The 20,122-nt window shown below is 45.7% G+C and overlaps 1 protein-coding gene across 1 annotated transcript in view; it reads right to left on the reverse strand.

The window, feature by feature from the left end:
- Window positions 1-2,632: 2,632 nt before the first annotated feature.
- The window catches only part of Abhd5 (abhydrolase domain containing 5, lysophosphatidic acid acyltransferase), a 29,589-nt gene continuing 12,099 nt past the window's right edge, over window positions 2,633-20,122 (reverse strand). The window contains exons 2-7 of the mRNA XM_050141526.1: window positions 18,077-18,162; window positions 15,139-15,511; window positions 9,144-9,298; window positions 7,353-7,464; window positions 5,146-5,332; window positions 2,633-4,683 (exon numbers count right to left, since the gene is read on the reverse strand). Coding sequence (XP_049997483.1) covers window positions 4,594-4,683; window positions 5,146-5,332; window positions 7,353-7,464; window positions 9,144-9,298; window positions 15,139-15,511; window positions 18,077-18,162 — 1,003 coding nt within the window. The 3' untranslated portion in view covers window positions 2,633-4,593. The remainder of the gene's footprint in view (window positions 4,684-5,145; window positions 5,333-7,352; window positions 7,465-9,143; window positions 9,299-15,138; window positions 15,512-18,076; window positions 18,163-20,122) is intronic.

A 20,122-nucleotide genomic window follows, 5' to 3' on the forward strand; every position in this document is an offset into this window, starting at 1 on the left:
GATGGTCTGTTCCTGGGTGGTGCCTGGGTGGTCTCCTTTTGTGTCCCTTCCTGCAACCAGGTATTGCCTCAGGGAAAACAGAGGCCTATCATCGCTGGGGTCCAACTGTGTCTGGCATCCTAGACTCTACACCCAGTTGTTTTTGTTGCTGTATTGTCTAAACTGGCAAACAAGCTCACGATAAGCTGTAAACTGTGGTGGTCTGTGTAGGGCACAATCCCTACCCTGCCATGACTAACGCCTTCCTAACTCTGCTGTGGAAGAAAACAGACTTCTCCGTTGGCTTTTCACACCCATCTCCACAAAGTCCAGGATCAGACAATGTCAGCCAAGGGACTCGTCCTTCTTACTGAATGCAGTATAAAGGAAGAGAAAAGGAAGGCCTGATTTATTCCAAACCTTCAATTAACAGGCACTTTGGGGAAACATTTTTTTGTTGTTGTTGTTGTTTTTTGACACAGGGTTTCTCTGTGTAGCCCCGGCTATCCAGGAACTCTCTTTGTAGACCAGGTTGGCCCTGAACTCACAGAGATCCACCTGCCTTTGCCTCTCAAGTGCTGGGATTAAAGGCTGCACCACCACTGTCTGGCTTCATGGAATCATTTAAGCCCTGAGTGAATGTACGAGTCTTTAAGATTAAAAATGTGTTGTAATAAAACTTACCTAAATCACTTAGAAAAAAATTGATAAGGAAGTTCTTAATTAGCTTAGCTCTCAAATTTAAAATTCAAAGTGACCATAAAGCCAGACCATTGCCTGTAACCACACAAATAAATTCAGCCAGTTCTGAATTAATATAACATTTTTTAAAACTTTTAAGGATAATTTTTAGGGAAAAAAGCATGAGAGAGATGATAGCAAACACGAATGAGTAGAGAAATGAGGCTTTTTATTTTCTGTGACACTGTCTCACATAGCCACGGCTGATCTCAGACTTACTCTATGGCTAAGAACGACCTTGAATTTCTGACCCTCCTTGCACCAGCTCCTGAGTGCGGGATTATTGGCACTCATGGGATTATTGGCAGGTGCCATTAATGCTGGAGATCAAGCCCTCGTTGGGCAAACACTTACTTAAAGTGAACTACATCCCGATGAATAAATAAACGTGCATCCCAGTGCCAGGAACCTCTCAACAAATAAGCCAGGAAAGTGGGCCAGGTATGTAAGCACATGCTTGCAGTTCCAACAGTTGGGAGGCAGAGGACTCATGAGTTTGAGGCTAGCCCGGGTGACACAGCAAGATCCTGTTTCAAAACCACAAAGTTTTTTGTGCTTCCAAGTTATGACTTCATAGCTCAAGTTTTAACTGGCATACAGCCTTCCACACATTGAATCTGACCCTTGGCCCAAATATGGATCTACATGGCCATACAGAAATCAGCACAGCCAGTAAAACCCTGGAGTTACTTTCTTAGGTGATTTATAGCAACCAAGATTTCTCCCCTGTTTTTTATGTGGCTTTTATTAAAACATAAGGAATGTATAAGGCTCCAGAGTTTATATATCTTTATAAACAGAAGCATCCCTCTTCAAAGCTAACCACTGTTAACAAACTCAAGTACACATTCCTCTCCCAAAAACTGTCCATACATATCTATGAGCATATGTGTGTTGAGCATAACTTTCAGAAACTTCAGACACACGCTTCTGTGTGCAGGCACATATTTTTGTGGGCCTGCATACATATACATGGAATATTCTGCATTTTTTTCTGGCTTTCAAAGTTTAATGTTTTAGAATTTTCTATATAGCCACTTATACATCAACCTCATTCATAAGACTGTATAACAGTCCCGTGCATGGCTGTTACTGATACAGATTCTGGCTTGGTTCTCAGCTGGTAGCTGGTTTAGATCACGCAAGCTTTTGGCTGTAGGGGCAGATGGAGGACCAAGGCTACGGGATGAGAGCTGGCTCTGAGCCTGCCTGAGCTTCCTGGTTGGTCAGTGAGATAAGAACAAGCAGCCTGGCGCCCCCACCACCCTGAATTCTGACACACCTTGCCCACTACAAAGCTGAGATGAAATAATTTCTTCTTCTCCCAACCGCTTCTGTCCCATATTTTGTCTCAGCAATGGGGAAATTAATACGATGGTCATGTTATGGCTGAACTGACTGCGTTTGGTCCCAGGCTTTTAATTTTACAGTGCTCAGAAGCTCTTCTAATTGGGTCACCGATCCATTCTGACTTTATCCCTGTGCACAAGAAGACTGGATTCTGTTGTAATTTTCATGTGACTGTCCACACTTGTGCCATTCTAGGTGTGACCACACCAGTGAGATGCGGGCCCGCTGTTTGCAGCCGTCACCTTACCTTCTCCACTGCTCCCCTCTGGGGCTCTTATTTCCTGTACTTGCTACAAGAGTGCGGCTGGGACCTGGCATGGCTGTTTAATCAAAGAGTTCTACGCTGCACAGTGACCTCTACAATGAAGGGAGCGGGGACGTATTTCGAGGACCTGCACGGACATGAGTGAGCTGTGTATGGCGGTCACAGAACCGGCACGGCACAGGGCAGCCAGCCCTGGGAACCACAGTGCTGATGGGACACTCGCTGGATCATGGTCCTATCGTAACCACTCTAACAGATGGGCCCACGCCAAAGAGTCAAGGAAACACACAGCTCCCCCAAGGTGCTCAAACTGTCAGGTTTATTCTGTAAAATAAGGCAAAGGTACAAATAACTCAGCAAAGATAAACAGAGTTAAGAGGCCTTTTATAAGAAAAACATTTAGCAACCACTGTATTCTCAAGAACTCTCAACTATTTATAAATGTCTCTGCTTCAATCTTTACAAAATTACATTTACCAAGAGAAGTTTAGCTTTTAAGAAGCATCATGACATGTTTCCAATAAAGCAAAGCAGTCAGTAGGAAGGTCAGCTTCCCTTGACATTTGGGTGGACCTGTTTCTGGTGTAGAAACTTTCTCCGTCAGCTGGCAGAGACTGAGACTGGGGGGCGTCAGACAAAAGTACTGCCCTGATTTTGTACCACCCTCGATGTTGAACTTGGCCGTCCAAATCACGAACTACAAAGGAAAGGCTATGTTTACTCTCAAGGTGGAGAGACTTCTGGTCTCATGTTGGCTTCTTGTACTAACTAGTTCCTTTAACCAGTCAGAAAAAGAGGGAGCTGCTTCTCCTGCTCTGGTATGATTTACGTGTTCTCCTCCAGGTCCGGGCGTTGACAAAGGACAGTTTATCTTTCGGGCAGTTAATTAACTGTGATATGATTTATATTTTCCAAAAAAAAAAATCTCCTAATTAGCTACTAAAAATGCAGTAGCCCAAACCACCAAGCCATGATTTGTGCTTGTCCGGTCCTCAGTTTGGGACCTGCGTTTCTCTGGACAAAGCAGGCTGGTGGCAATCCTCCGTGTCCTCTGCACACGGGGCTTTCCTAGCGTCCAGCGACCACGCGGAGCTTTTCATGGTTTCTGTCGCTTTAAAACTGTGAGGAAGTTATAAATTCAACGGTGATTTCTGCCAAACAGTTCAAACAACATTATAGATTTTTATAATCCTGATTCAAGTATATAAATTAGATTAACATAATATTCAATAAAAAATAAACACAAGTTCTAGCTCATTTCTGGTGCCATGAGACATAACAACACCACCTATTTTTAGATGTCAGTGGTAAAATTGTAATTCAGTTTAAGCACCGTCTAAGTTGTATGTTCATGAAAACACAGTATGCCTTGGTTTACTGGGAGGTCACAGCCCTAATATCCCTCTAACTGGGGAAACCTGTTCATTCGCTATATCCTGGGTCCTGAAAAAGAACAGCATGCCTGGGAAGGAAGGGGGAAGGCTTTGGGTTCAGGCTTCTCAGTACTTGAATTACTGAGTGTGTACGTCATATTTTCATAGAACCCTAAGCCTAGATCACACACAGAAGGCCCCAAGGAACTGTGCTGCTGTAGTCTGTGTGTCGCCATGGAGCACACAGAAAACGCCGACCACAGCTTTGCAGCCTTAAGCATCCAACAGGAAAACAGAAGACTTAACGCTAGCAATCCACTCCCATCTTGTTAATCAAAACTTATCTTTTTATTCCATTTCAAAATGAAATATTCTAAACTCCATTTCAAAAATGAAGTATTCTAAATCGAAAAGTTTTTACTTAAAACACTTGGATTAACGATGCTAGTTCTTAGAGACGGTAAATACATGCAAACGAAATAAAGTGCACGTCACAGTATTTAATGAACAGATGCAGAAGTGACCTAAATTGGCATATAGGCTGCAATATGATAAGCACCTAATCAGCAAAGTTAGGTAAAAATGAGAAAAGTCTCAGCTGAAAAAACACAATTTTTCAGTACATCAGAAGGACAAATAACCTTTATTTAAGGCTACGATTAAAGTGGAAGACTTTAGTGTACTTCCATTTTGTGTAGGGGAAAGGAAAGCCGTCCTTCTAGAAGGCACTAATTGGCTTAAACGTGGAAGTGACTTCATAAGACAACAGTGCAGAGTCCAGCCGAGGGGCGGCCTGGTTCTTGAGTTGTACTTCTGCTCTTTCGTGGGTGTAGGGTATTGCTCAAGAGGGGCGTCAGTCGCAGGGACTCCCACGGCTCCGTGGACTCAGTCTACCAAGTGGCAGATCTCCTTGACTTTCTGGTTGAACTCTTCTGGTTGATCTGCATACACGTAATGGCCCGCCCCCAGGATAGCCTGGGAAAGGAAGAGAGGTGTGACCAGGAAAGTGAGACACAGCAAGGGGTAAGCAATATTGCTCAGAAACAAGAGCCTTGAGTCTTAAAAAGACAAGAGAGACTCCCCCACGATCTGGAGGCTTTGGGATAAACAGGAAAATCTCCTGAATCTTAGTAACTCCACCACGCAAGTGCTAACACAAAGACACTCTCAGCTGCCGGGCTAAACAATTCAGCTGTGTGTACTGCATTGGGAGATGGGTGGGAGCCTATGAACCAGTCATTCAGTGTCTCCACAGAGCCTGGGAAGGTCCTCAGAAAGGTGATTCACTATGGGACATAAAAGTGTGCATGGCTCAAAGCCACCCCAAACCGTGCGACATCCGGTCTCTGAACGGGCTGTGAGTGGAGCCCAGACAGGGAAGGCACGGAGTTAAAGAGTCACACTTCACTGTGAAAGGAAACATGGCTCCATACTCACTATTGTCTTCACATAGGACTTCGGTCGCAGGGACTGGATGCTGGTACCAGAGTTGCCATCTATGCAGGATCGGGCGCCAAAGATCACAGAAACTGGAATGTCAGGATGCAAGTCTCCTATCCGCTGAAGCATTGGCCGTTTCGCCCACCCATAAGGAATTGTCATGTTTTTGAAAGCGGTCTCACCACTGTGGAGAGAGCAGCACACTGCATGACCTTGGGAGTGAGTCTGCACTACAGACCCACCAGTTAAAACACACTCACACTCGGCCTCCCAGCATTTAAGAGAAATGTTTACTTCAACTTTTGAAAAAGTTACTAGATAATGAAAGGGGACATCCTTCATTACTGCTGATAGATAAACGAAGCTGCAGTATGACGTAGCTAATTCAAAATAAGAAGCTGAAGCTGGAGTAATGGATGCTCTGGAGAAGCCCCTGGACTGCTGAGCAAGTCAGAGACAACAGACACCTAGGGACCGACCGGCCAGCCAGTCACAAAACTGCCCATGTCTTAGGCTCAGCAGCCTCCAGCTCCTCTGCTGGCCTAGAATCTAACTGCTTTAACCCACACTGCTGCAGCCCCGCCCACCAAAGGTTTCCATGGGGGGGGGGGGTGCTGTGTGGGCATCTTGGCCTGGCCCCAGGTCTGCCAGCCCTGGCCTACGCAGACTAGGATTGTCTCCAGCCTTTGTCACTGATGCAGCCCAGAACTGCTGAGTCAGGTCAGAGCCTTCACCTGAGCTCTGGAGCCATTGTGTTTGCTTGTACCCCAGGCTGTGAAGCCAAAATGTCCCTGAACTCCACGCCCTATGCCCAGCAGGGACCACACTGCTGACATACCACGACCCCCAGAACAGGAAGCCGCTTCTGGAGGCTCCTCCCAGTACCCCACATCTTCAGTTTGCTTTCTACAGATACCTTGCACCTGGTGCTCAAAAGCCCTGTTTTAGAAAATCACGTGTTTGTTCCCCTTGCTTTTTCTGGCTGCCCTGCGCTTGTTTGAGTATTGTCTCCCCTCTAGTCCTAAGTTAGCAAGCAGAAGGCTGCCCCACTCACCCTTTCTCAGTCCTCACCCAGTGGAGCTGAGCTGCTCACACTGATGTGCAGACATTAGGAGATGCCCAAGAAGGGGCGTGGGTACTGCCAAGTGAACCAAAAAGTGCTGCCCAGTCTGTCACCTGTACAAGCCAGCCAGACTCTAGAAGCACCTCTGCAGGCCACGGCCACTGACCTCTGCAGGCCACGGCCACTGACCTCTGTAGGCCACAGCCTCTGACCTCTGCAGGCCACTGCCTCTGTTAAACTGGGCACCTCCTGTATATGGAGCCTTCATATTCAGTTTGGGAAATAAGCTTGAAGTGAAATTCTTTTGTCTGTCAACCTAGACCTCTTCTTTGAGATTCCTAAACCTAAGCCATCCTAGGATTGGCCATACTCTTTGAAGGGAAGGAAGTGTATTTTATTTACAATGCCCATTTATTTACAATACACAATGTTTACACTATAGCCACTTCATGAATAGATGGAGAATTATGTAGCAGAAATATGTCTTTTAAAATATATTTAACTACCAATAAACACATATTTATAAAAACAAAACTTTGAAGCACAAACAATAAGTTTAGAATAACAGTTTTCTAGACACAGCAGGGGAGCTGCACACGGGAACTGACGGCAGCTGTGACAGCGCGCGCACGCACACACACACACACACACACACACACACACGGGAACTGACGGCAGCTGTGACAGCGCACACACACACACACACACACACACACGGGAACTGACGGCAGGTGTAATAGCGCGCACACACACACACACGGGAACTGACGGCAGCTGTGACAGCATTTACAAGACCTGTACAAGCTCAAACAACACAAAAATCCTAGCTTGGAGCGGGAGGAGGGAGTTCTACCTCTGGGGTAGGAGCTATTGGCAACTGACGCTGCTGGGAGAGCAAGAGCCATTTTCTTTAAGGTGTGTTCCCCGTAGGCCAGCCACCCTCTAGCAGAGGGTCACTCACCCAAGAATATACGAGCACCACCAACTTTATTTGGTGGGTTTGAGAAAAAAAGAGGACACAAAGCTGGTTAAGCAGGAAACGGGGATAATTCTGAGATGAGTGTGGGAGAGGTAACTATGACAGTGTAGAATTTTCAAGGAAGGAATGAAGATGAGGGAACAGTCAGAGTCTGAGCCTTACCTCGGGGTCTGCACGTTACAGTGATATATGTACTCGGTCACGGTGTCGTCCTCAAACATGGACGCGTACTTCCGCTTGAAATCGGGCCTTAAGCGCTGCACTAGACTTAACCCTATGCGACAGAAAATAGAAACCACACATCTACTACGTTATTAACTTACAGCATAAAAATATGTTTGTTTATATTGTAAGTGCTATGTACACACATCTACTCATGTTCTTAAATATACACCTTAGGTTGGAACAAAGCATACTTCCTGGAAGATGCTAAGTCCCAGAGGACATCAAGAGTAAGACCTGAAGGGCCACACTGACCACAGCTGCGCTGTAGGAGCTCCAAATACACTGGGCTCCTAGGACTTCTTTCTGCAGAATGTATTTTCAAGTGAAGCCACTGAGCAGAGTAGCCAACATGTAAAATCACTTATTGGCATGTATTCTTTCCCTCCACAATAACATAAGACTATGTTAAGGAGTCTAAACAAGCAAACTATTGTAGATAATTTTGGGACACCAGGATCCCGGTTCCAGGCCAGGTGGGCTACACAGTGGAACCCTGTCTATGATGTCATCATCAGAGGCACGGGAACAAGCACAACATCGCGGAAGCTAGAAAGTGCTAGAGCCACTCACCCCAGACTGCGTGTTGGGAAATTCATAAAATGGCTCACGGTTTAAACCATTTATCAGATATTCAGTTATTTATTGTTAAAAGCACTCCCAACTTACACAGATTGTAAGGGAGCAGAGTAGGGGCTCAGATCGCCATAATCTGAGTCAATAAGGGAAGGACGTTTTTGTGGCTATCACCTAAGACATTGGAGTGAGAGTCTAAACACCAATACTCAAATAATCAGGAGTCCCCAGAATGTTCACGCAAAGGATCATGTCACCTTTCATCACATGGACAGGAGTGGGGAAAGGAGAGACCTGAGTGTGGTGACACCGATCAGCTCCACGGCCTCTACTGCTGGCTTCTCAGGGGCAGCCACGGCCTCTACTGCTGTCTTCTCATGGGCAGCCACGGCCTCTCAAATGACCACAGAGGGAGAAGCCACGGCCTCTACTGCTGGCTCCTCACCGGCAGCCACGGCCTCTCAAATGACCACAGAGGGAGAAGCCACGGCCTCTACTGCTGGCTCCTCACCGGCAGCCACGGCCTCTCAAATGACCACAGAGGGAGAAGCCACGGCCTCTACTGCTGGCTCCTCACCGGCAGCCACGGCCTCTCAAATGACCACAGAAGTGATCATGCTTCACTCCTGTGCATACCTCACACAGCATCTGCTCAGGTTTTAGGGTGCTGAGACCGACCTACCTTATCTCCAGTGTTTCCCTGTCTCTGCTTTGCTACCTACTTGTAATGTGTTACAATATAAAAGCTCCCTCTCAAGGACAGTGATGGGCTTCATCTCATCATTATCCAACCTGACCCTTACCACAGAAGAATCAGGAAAAGCAAGAGCCCTGATTTATCCATGACTGTGACTAGCAAAGGTAACCAGGGAACACAGATGGTCCCCTGTTTGTGAGAGACGCAACGGGTCTTCACAAAAATCATAGTGTGAATTTTGATGGTTTCCTGAGCTGATGTGTGGAACCAGACCATGTGATGACAGGAAGTGACAGTGACTCACGTGACCAGCCGCACACAGGGCTCTGTAGCGTTAGGGGCACTCTGAGCTGACAACCGCTTTAATGGGAGGCGGCCCATTTAATCCTAAGTGGGGAGCAGGCCCTCTCAACTGTCCATCTGTAAACACGGCTGTTTCCCAGGACAGGAACACTCACCAAAAGGTCCTGCAATCCTGAGGCCGGCCAAGGGGTTAAAGGGAGTCAAGGCTGCTCCCAGGGCTCTGATCCAGACTGGAATTGGTCTGTCTTGATCAGCAAGGTCTGGTCGCTCAGGAAAACCCCACGGCTCTACTAAAATGAGGTGACTAACCCTGTTGAGGAAAGAAAAACAAGTTAAAGTTCATTTTGTGAACCCCTAAAGGGAGGGCTGACTGCTGACCCACTGTGTCAGCTCTTAAAACGGGAAGGATTTGAGGAGCTCATGGTAAAAGGAAGGCTTTGCTTATATTGACCAAAATATATACCAAAGTAGAATGTATAACTGCGCTTCCTAAAAAGAAAGGAGAAGGGTGCTGCCGAACTGACGGGAGATCAGCTTTACACCCATGAAATGGTTAATCTCTTATGGGACAATAATTCTAAACTTTTAAGGCAAGTTAGGATTTCCCCACAAACATGGCAATAATACATCCTGGGCTCACAAAAGACATTCCCGTCTGGGAGTCAGAGTGTGGCAAAAGAAGCACGTCTGTCCACTCTACCCACGGCAACACAATAAACTAGCTATAATTCTCCCCCAAACAACTTCTTTACTAGACAACTTTCTCATTTAATTTCATACAAATAGAATCATTACAACATTAATAGATATAATTCTGTCTTATGAAACTTATCCTGATGAAGGAACTGTGAACTGCCACCATGTGACAGCTGCGATGTCTTCTCTTTATCATAAAGACTTCCTGAAGCACAGCCGCCAACACAGGAACGTTTCCAACTGTACCCACAGCAGTCCCCCATGGCCAGACCACCCCCAGCCGATGACAGTGTCTGACGGCCTCCCCAGCCACACCTCAAACAGCAGCAGAGCCACTGAAAACGTCCACGTGGTTTTATCTCTTACACAGAAATCTGCTTTCGTGTCTTGTCAGCACGTGTGAGGACCGTCGCAGAGAACAGAGAAAACTCAGTCTAACCGCTCATCACGGATGGAAGGGAGCGGAGACGCAGAGTGGGCACACACCAGCACGCTACGGTTGTTAGCACAGAGTAAGGCATGTGCTCACGGGGACAGCCCCTCCCCTTCAGGCTTTCATTCCAGAAGCATCCACAGCAGCAGAACAGTGCACTGTAATTTACCAACCTTCAGTCAGTGCAAACACTGTCTCCCGACTGTAGAGCCCTGCGACCATTTGTGGGGTGGAACTATGGGTGTGGAGGGAGTTATGTGCCGCGGACAGCTGTACACATCTAGTGTGTTTTCAAGTCTAAGTTTTTAATAGTGTATGAGAAAAAGATCGAAAATAGATTTTTTCTGAAAACAAAATGGCAGAGTCCTTTAAATTCAGAGAGTGGGAGAGACAGGCCAGCGTTGAGAGCAGAATGACAGGAATGGCCGCCTTAACGAAAACAGCAAGCGTGCACGGCAGGAAGCAGCGGGCAGTATTCACTACTGGCAAACACCCCGCTGTGCTCCAGGGAGGGAAGTCTCACCTTGCTCTAGGTAAGAATTTGTCTCTGCTTGCCTTGTTTAATAAAATTTTCAAAATATCCTCTGGAAAATGTCAGCTTAATACATTGTGCGAAGACTATAAACCAGGGTGAAGAATCTTTATTTGCTTGTTTCTGAAAGGCAGTAAAATTGACCTAGGATTGTTCAAGCCTGTCTTCAGGACCAGTGTGGCAAAGGTGGCAGTTCTCAGTAAGGCCTGCGGGTTTTGTTTTCTTCCGCGGTGTGGACTGTTGTGGTCCCCAGATGGCCCTGGATTATACTGCTGCTGGTTATGATATTACAGAGGGCCAGAAGTGTTATTTTTGATAAGATGTATTATTTGGAATTAAAAAATACAACCAGCATGAGCATTATCCCTCCCCCCCATACACATAAATTCTTTTTTTTAAATTTATTTATTTATTAAAGATTTCTGTCTCTTCCCCCACATAAATTCTTTACAACACTTATAGCAAAAAACAAGTTTAAAAATAAAGTTTTAAAGCCTCCAACATCAGAAATGTAGTTTGATTGCATCCACTTTAGTTATATGTAAAAGATCTCATAAAATAATTTCCTTGCTTTTCATTGTAAGTCTTCTGAATACAACAGACCACACAAAGCATCGCCCTTGGTGGCTGCTGCGGTAAGTATCCAGTAGAGAAGCTGTCTTAGCAAAGTGTATCCCACAGAGGATAAACTGGAGGATTTTCACATTTCTGTTTTATGTATTACCTTTTGGAGACGCTATGTAGCCTGGATCAGCCTCGGATTTGTAAAGCTCCTCCTCCCTCTCTGCCTCCTGAGAGCCAAAATTACAGACATGAGCCACGGTATGGGGCCCACCCTAACAGGGCTGTCAGCTCACAGGTAGGGTAAGGAATGAGTCTGAAAAGATGGCACACCTGAGCCATCCTAGCAGATACCTCCCTCAACAACTACAGGAAAACAGGGAACAGGAAGAGCGGGAAGAAGGGGACAGCCCATCCATTCTGAAACAAAAGGACACACTTCTCGATGGTGGCCAGCAGAGTTTCGGTCTGCAGCCCATAAACAGCTTACACCTCTAAGGGCAAAGCAATGGGTCACATCTGCACTAGCTCACTGGGCGGGGTGGTATCTGTCTAATGAGCACATGACTCTATACACCTGAGTCTTACAGATGCCGTCAGCGCCCAGCTACAATGACCCAACCAGAACAAGCAGTCCAGAACTAAGATGCACCAGGAAATCTGCAGGGCTTCCTTGAAACAAGGAAAGGAGCAAGCGAGATAACCAGAAAGAACTCCAGTCTATACAAAGGAGCATTCTCAGATCAGAGGTAGCCCAGGGTATTTCCTGTTGACGCCACACCACTGGGAGAAAGTGAGGACCTGAAAACATTTCAGCACATTCAGCTCCAGGTCAAGTGCAAGAAATTTTCTTCTTAGGAGGAACCAGGAAGTTGCTCAGCCCAGGAACAAGTTGCATTGTCAGGAAGCAGTCAGGCAAGAGCAGCAGGAACTCAAGATAATATTGTCCACAATCTGTCACTGGTGGAGACAGTTCTAGCGTGCTGTTGTGACCTGGGACGGCTCTCTACCAGTTCGTGCCTATCCGCTTCTTTTCTCAGACGAGATCTCATTGTGTGCTCCAGAGTGGCCTCCAAGTTCTGCGCTCCCGGCCTCTGTCCCTGGGTGCTGGGACTGCAGTTTGCACTACAGTACATCCTTCTAAGCGTCCATCACAGCCTTTCTTAGTGTGCAGCAAATACCTGTAATACAGATACTTCTTTGCAAAGGGAAATCTCTGAACAGTTGAGAGGAAGAGGCAAATATCTTGGTTACCAGCACTGGCGAGCTTCACTCTTCCTAAGGGAAGACAGCCCAAGACTCTTCAAGCAGCAAGTAGCTCTATTTGTGAACTATCACATTAATCTACTAGTGAAATTCCCGGCGGCATCTCCACTCTTCACGCTATAGTTGAAAGATTGAGATGAACCGAGATGGCTGTGCCCCTCCATCTGGAGCTGTCTCCCGCCACCCAGCATGCATCTTTCAGACCTCAGCTCAAAAAATATTTCTTTAGACCATCATTGGACAGGAGACCAGACCGGGTTCTCAGCACGGCCTGCCTCTTGCCTGCAGCACTCATCCCTGGGGTTGAGCCACTGTATAGGTGTTTAAAATGCCATTCCAATAAAACTCATGTCTACGTAGCCCTGAGTCACATGCCCTTCTGTGTACTGCACAGCTGGGCATATAGCCGACATTCCAACAGGAGATGATGAATTCTGAAGCCTTTCTTTGGGTACGGTGATAACAGCACTGGGGAAAATGCATCTGTGACTCAAAACCAAAGTTGACTGTACACAGAGCCCGTGTTGAAACACTCGCGATGACGCGGGACACAGCCCCACATCTAGAAACATCAAATGCGAACCCCACTTGTTATCAGACTTCCTCATGATGGCTGGGATGTCTGGAAATCCACTGTTATTTTGAAATTTACCCACGTCTAACAAATATTATGAAGTCAAAAGTATGAGATTAAAAAAAAAAAAAAGACAGTTAAGCCAGGCATGGTGGCACACAACTTTGATTCCAACATGTCCAACATGCGTGAAGCAGAGGCAGGCAGATCTCTGAGTTCAAGGCCGTCTTGGTTTATGCAGCTAATTTCAGGATAGCCAGGGCTATATATCTTAAAACAAAACCAAACTCAAATAATATAAAATATCTCTTGAAAGAAAGAAAGAAAGAAGAAAGGAATCCACTCTTGGCTGTCCAATCCTAGAGCCATCTTCTGACAGTAAGAGGAGGAATTCAGACAGGCTACATTTAGGACCACTACTCAGTGGTTTTGGTTCCACAGTGCTCAGCACAAACATTCATAACACACTCTCTGAAATGCAGTCAGCTCTAGGGGGGATCAGTTGTTGCGATTCTCTCCATGGATTTTTTTTCAGCATTCACCAAGTTCTGCTTCTTCAGAGCAGCTCACAACTGTAAATGGAAATGTCACCAGCTCTGCTGCTCAGCAGTCAGTTAGGAAGGGTTGAGGGTTACAATGTAGCATTGGTGACAGTCCAGCCCACGGCCTTTTGTCATAGCTCTAGAGATGCCACAAACAGCTGTTGTCTTAACTATGTCTTTCTTTATTCCTCACAAATATCATTAAGTTTCTGTTACCATGAGCAGGATGCATTCATACTGGCTGGCCTTAAAATGCCCACTAAGAAAAGGAAGTGTGATGGGTTTTGTTTTTTTTTAATGAACAGGTCTTCTGATTGACAAGGCTGTCTCTTTCAAGCATATGGAGAATTTAGGAACAAAGGCTGAAGTTGGCACACCAAATCTGTGGAGAAAAGGAACTGGGGCAGGGCAAACCACAGTCTACTGTACCACATGCCCAACACTGTACAGACCTCATGCCTGCAGCTGTGAAACTGAATGGCCCATGGATGGGTACAGACACTCTGAAAATGACCATCCCATGCCCTCACCCACAACCCTCAATGTCCACAACCGCTCTGATTCTAGATTTAAAATACAGTCCAGTGGAAGAACCCACTGGCAACACAAAAACAGGGATATTCTCTTCTGTACAAAGAAGGCTCAAAATGGAGCTAAGTTTTCCTCTCATTTTCTTCAGACTGAAATGTGACTGCTGCTAGAGCACCAATATTATAGGGAACAACGGGGTAAGAAGTAGCAAGATTCTAAAGCAAAACACCCACTAATTCAAGGACCGGAAAACAGTTCTGGCTGAGCACGGTGGGGTAAGTCTACAATCCCACGACTCAGGCAGGAAAAAGGCTTGAGTTTGAAGTTTGAGGTCAGCGTGGACTACACAGTAAGTTAGAGGTCAGCCTAGCACCCAGCAAGATCCGGTCTCTACTATTTCTTTAAAAGCTCTGTGATGACAAGGTTTAGGGAATGATGTAGTCAAAAACCATGAGAAAACCCAAAAAAAAAAAAACTATGAAGAAAACCCAAGTTCAGAGCTCACATGATTTGCTCAGTCGCACAGATATAATCTGCTTCCCATTATAAATATAACTCAGCAAAAGGTCTGGAAAAGCCTTCTGGATCCAAAGGTTTAATTGCTATAGTAAAAATAAGTGATAACACCTTGGTAATCAGACCAGGTGTTGTGGCACACACCTTTAATCCCAACACTAGGGATGAAGAGGCAGGTTGATCTCTGTGAACTGGAGGCCACTCCGGTCTACATAGTGAGTCCCAGGGCAGTCAGATATACACAATGAGACCCTGTCTCAAAAGAACTTACAGATCAGATTTTGTATAATTATGAATAACAGATATAATGTCCTTTGTCAAGCTTAACAACATATAGTACATGTGATAGAAAACTCTGATTTCATCCTTTTAGCTACAACATTGGCTACCACTCTGATTTCAGTTGTGGCCATCTATCTATAGGGTCTGTCTGGTCAGACTAACAGTGACTAGCAGGATGGGCCAGAGACTGGCCCTCTGCTCTGCTGTGGACACTCACCTTGATGGGTACTGCAGAGAGTAAGCAGCAGCCAAGAACCCTCCCAGGTTGTGTCCGAGCAAGATCATTTTGTCCAACCCGAGGGCGCATCTCCACTCTTCAATGGATTCCACAAACTGATTCTCCACTTCTTCTGCGTCGCTGTCAAACGTAGGCCTGCTACTTCTGCCAAAGCCCAACAGGTCAAAGGCATAGACAGGCCTATCAGTGCTTAGATCTTCAAAATTCAGGGCCCAAAGTCCAAGACCTCCTCCGAAACCATGAAGGAGGACAAGCGGGGTCTTGTCAGAAACATTGTGAGAGAACATGAGGGTCCAGATCCTGTTCCCGTTGGATATGCGGACGGGCTCCTTCTTGTAAGTGCAAGGGACACCTGGAGAAACAGAGTGCTCTGCTCAGTCCACGGCTGCCGCGTGCTCCCAGAGCGAACACGGGGAACAGCAGTCACACCGAGTCAGCCCTGAAAGAGTGGGCACCTGATTAAAGCAAGCGATCCAATGACCATGTCTGAACCTACGTGGGAAGACTCACCCTAGACAAGCCTCAAGTATCTGTGGCTAAAGTCTCTGGCAAGTCATATGACCTCCTGACCTCTCTGCACTCTAACATAGGAAGGCATTTATTACATGCCTAGAACTGGAGAAGAACTTAGTGGTCCCTGAACCCATTATGTTAAGGTCTCTAGCTTTGCAGACAGTAACAAAAGAATACCAGCTTGAATTTGCAGAGCACTTGAAAGATTAGCATTTGAGACTGAAGTCAGGCTGGAAAGGACCATGGAAAGTCACCAGAAACTTGGGGAAGGACTCACCATATCTGCACTAAACACACAGTTAAACTTTAAGTGAGTTAGGTCACTTAAAGCATAGTAGAAAAGAGGGACCACAGGGCAGGCATGCCAAGAACACCTCAGCATGAGGCAACCTGGGTTCAAGCAACTGCCCAGAAAATAAAAATAATACAGTTTTATAGATCAAAACCCTTGTGTTTAAGTTATATAAAAGTAAGTACTTTAAACCCCTCAAATTGACCAAAGAGAAAACTAAAGTTGGCTGACGTTATCAACTAAATAGCCACTCTAGGAATATCATCATCTGTTTATGTACATGGGAGGCAGACATACGGACAGCCACTTACTTCCTCCCTTTGTCAAAAACTACCTTTAGGGTTTGTATTCGTGGAGGCAGGAAAGAGAAAGGCAGCATGCAGTTAGAGATTCAATAGATGCCCTGCCTTAACTGGGGGAAATGCCAGTTAACAACAAGCCAAATCTCTTCAGCTTTTTGAAATGGGCTGGAGAATTCCCATAAAAACTGTTTGTAACATCAAGTAGAGAGCTCGTCCCAGTGTTCAATCACTTACATTCAGGTCTGACATCAGAGCAGGACCAGTTCTCAGTCAGACATCCACATGTATGTTAAGAGTCTAGCATTTTTAATAAATCTCCTAGCAAGAGTTTTTTATTTACTGGATAGTAGTGGTGCACACCTTTAATCCCAGCACTTGGGAGGCAGAGGCAGGTGGATCTCTATGAATTCAAGGTCAGCCCAGTCTACAAAGTAAGTTCCAGGACAGTCAGAACCACACAGAGAAACCCTGTCTTGGAAAACAAACAAATAAAAAAGCAAAAGTTTATTTTGATAAAGCACAATGAAAATTCTGCTAGTCCTGTATAGAGCAACATTATCTAGGTATCTAACATTTTTGTGTTAAACCCCATATAACACCGCTAACTACCCATTCCTAAGAATGTAGCCAGTTATGATCATTTACTCTGCAATGGCCAGGTGTACAAACAAGAAAACTCACTGATGGTAAAGACGGTGAGAATCAGGTGTAGACAGGCAGCAGCTGAGATGTAACAAATCACAGCAGGAAGCCCTAGCTTTACCCACTCCTGTAGACTCTATCAGCAGCACAAAATTGTACAGTAAAGACCAGAAGTCTGGACCAATTTCAGCACTCCTAAGAAAAGCAAAGGATCCGTGCCAATACTAACGTGGATGTAAAGAATGATAGGCAAAAGCAAGGCGAAGGAGCACCCCCACCTCTCACTGCACAGTTAAGGAATGGAAGGCTGAGCGCAGTGCCTGCAGAGGCATCAGATCCCCTGGAGCTGGAGTTACAGGTGGCTCAGCACTGGGCATGAGCGCTGAAACTGAACTCTGGCCTTCTGTAAAAACAGCACATGCTCTCAACCGCTGAGCCGGCTCTCTAGACCCTGTCTGCCCTTCTATACTTGTTCTTTTGCTGTTGCTGTTGTTGTCATGTTGTTGTTGTTGTGTTGTGTTGTTTCATACTGAGGGGAATCCCACATCAAGACAGGGTTTTTCTGCGTAGCCCTGACTGGCCTCAAACTCACAGAGATCCATCTGCCTCTGCCCACTGCGGGCTGGGATTAAAGATGGCACTGCCACGCCCCACTACCCTCATTCTTTATTGCAATGTTGTTTTTTTCCGCAAGGTCACATGACAAGTGAGTGCACAAAAAACAGATAAGAGAGTCTGGCTCATTGGAGAGAACTGTACTCATGGAAACAATGTTACTCCTCTAACTATAGCTCTTGGCAAGTAGGCAATGTTTTTCAAACATTATTTTTAACATGGAATGGCTTATTACTATTATTTTTAAAAAATTAACATATTAAATATGTCCAATTTAAATTTAATTCTACTAATAAATATTAATAACTATAATCCATAAATAATGCTCCTTGGGATTCTTACTATTTTAAGGGTTTAATAGGGACCTAAGACCCAAAATCCTGATAATCACTGCCCCCTAAGACACTGTACCACTTGTGGGTACAGAAGAGTAAGGGGCTCTTTCGTCAGCAGTTAACATACCGCAGAATTTCACCTTCAGTTTCAGGACAACACAATATATCATATCTATTTTAGTAAACAGTTCATGTAACTTACGAGAGGAAAACCTTACATTTTAACATTTTCTCTTCAGCTTCTTTAAGGTGTGATGTGGACGTAGGACACCACGTAGGAAGCCACCCTGTTAGCCATCCTGACCTAGAACACCAAAAGCAAAATGCAAACAGGTGAGGCCATGCTCTTGTCACCCTTCAGTATCCTGAAAAACAGAGCCCCGGAGGAACCCCAGCCTCCCCCACCCCCGGGGGAGGGCAAGCTCCAAGTCCCACAAGTCAGTGGGATAGGCGCTGGGCACCTACAGGGCAGTAACCAAGTCCACCTTATCTCTTAGAATAGTCGAATTCCAATAATTATGAAGGGAGTGAGGGAGGGCAGGAAGAAGAGGGGGACCCCACGCCCAAAGTGAGGCAGTCTCTACAGGATACAAGTGTAGAAGAGCTAAAGACTACACGTGAACAGGTTCTCCTACCCCAACAGTAGCTTAAAGTGAGAAGAAACTTAAGAAGAATTCTTATTAAACTAAAAATAGGAAAAAGAAAAGCTTCAGACATCACGAGAAAGTGCAAAGGGCTGGTGGCCTGTGCTCAGCCTGCCTGAAGCAGTTGGTTCACCACAATGTCAGAGCAGCCTTGCCGCCAATAAGCAGCAGGTAAGAAGCCAGCACCTGACTGAACAGGGCACCAGGAGAACAAGGCAGGCAGGGCTGAGGCAACCGTGGAGGGAGGCTGCTACTGATCCTTGCTAGGAGCCAACCAGGAGGTGAGAGGACCTCAACCGCAGGTCTGGCAGTACACCAAAACCTTACTGCAGTAATTTGATGCAACACAGAGTGTAGCGGCCATCCTAGGCGAGGATTCTGTAGTGGTAGTGAGATATTCTTTTTTTTTAATATTTATTTATTTATTATGTATACAATATTCTGTCTATGTGTATGCCTGCAGGCCAGAAGAGGGCACCAGACCTCGTTACAGATGGTTGTGAGCCACCATGTGGTTGCTGGGAATTGAACTCAGGACCTTTGGAAGAGCAGGCAATGCTCTTAACCTCTGAGCTATCTCTCCAGCCCGGTAGTGAGATATTCTTGATGGAAGAATATTCTTGATGGAAGAAAAATGGACCTGAGAAAGGGATCAATTCTAGAAGAAAGTTAGGGGCCTGAACCAAAGCACTGGCAAGAGGAATACATGAAGATTTAGCCAAAGAATATTTAAAACAGAAACAAGCTGAATCTGATCGGTAGTCAGAAGGTGCAAGGAAGATTCCCGGGACTTTGCCTCCAGTTACCACTATCACCACTGCCAACACACTAGATACACACAGGGACACAATACACACAGGGACACAACACACCCACACACAGGGACAAAATACACACAGGGGCACAATACACACAGGGACACACACAGGGGCATAATACACACGGGGACACAATACACACACCCACACACACAAGGGCACAGTTTGTAATAATCATTAGTCTAGCATTCTGGAGGCCCTGGGTTTGACTCCCTTTACCTTAAACAGAATAAAACAAACATTAAGAGAAACAAAAGACTGGTGTGAGTAGAGAATTAGGCTAATTCGGGGAGGGAAGATTTGGCCACTAGCTTCTTCTAAACCTCATACACTCTTCCTACAACATTTTCTTTTCCTATAAAATAATTTATATGTAACAGGCATTCAGGAACTAATGTCTGGTGAATGATTAGGTCTCTCACAATCTAGGGTAATCTGGTCCAAGTTAGACCCAGTTCACAGGTGTGGAAGCTGACGTTCAGTTAACACCAGGCTAGAGGATACACAGCTAGTAACAGAAGCAGATCACTGAGTTCAATTCTAAAAGGCCCCCCAAATCCCTGTGGTCCACTCAAAACGCCTGAGAAATTGGCTACTGTCCACAGGTGGCCCGCTCTTCCAGTCCAATCCAGTCTGCTCCTTCAGATTTTCTCCTGCTTTGCCTCATCTTCTACTGCATGTCTAAGGTTTACCCAGCTCTTCCCTTGGTCCTGACGCCTCACTTTCCCAGAAAACACTGTTCCTGATGCTAGGATGCAAAGGTGTGGTCCCTGCTGCAGATGCTAGGATGCAAAGGCGTGGT

This window comes from Alexandromys fortis, unplaced genomic scaffold (assembly GCF_014885135.2).
Source record: "Alexandromys fortis isolate MF-2015 unplaced genomic scaffold, M_Fortis_MF-2015_v1.1 scaffold_44, whole genome shotgun sequence".
Classification (NCBI taxonomy): Eukaryota; Metazoa; Chordata; class Mammalia; order Rodentia; family Cricetidae; genus Alexandromys; species Alexandromys fortis.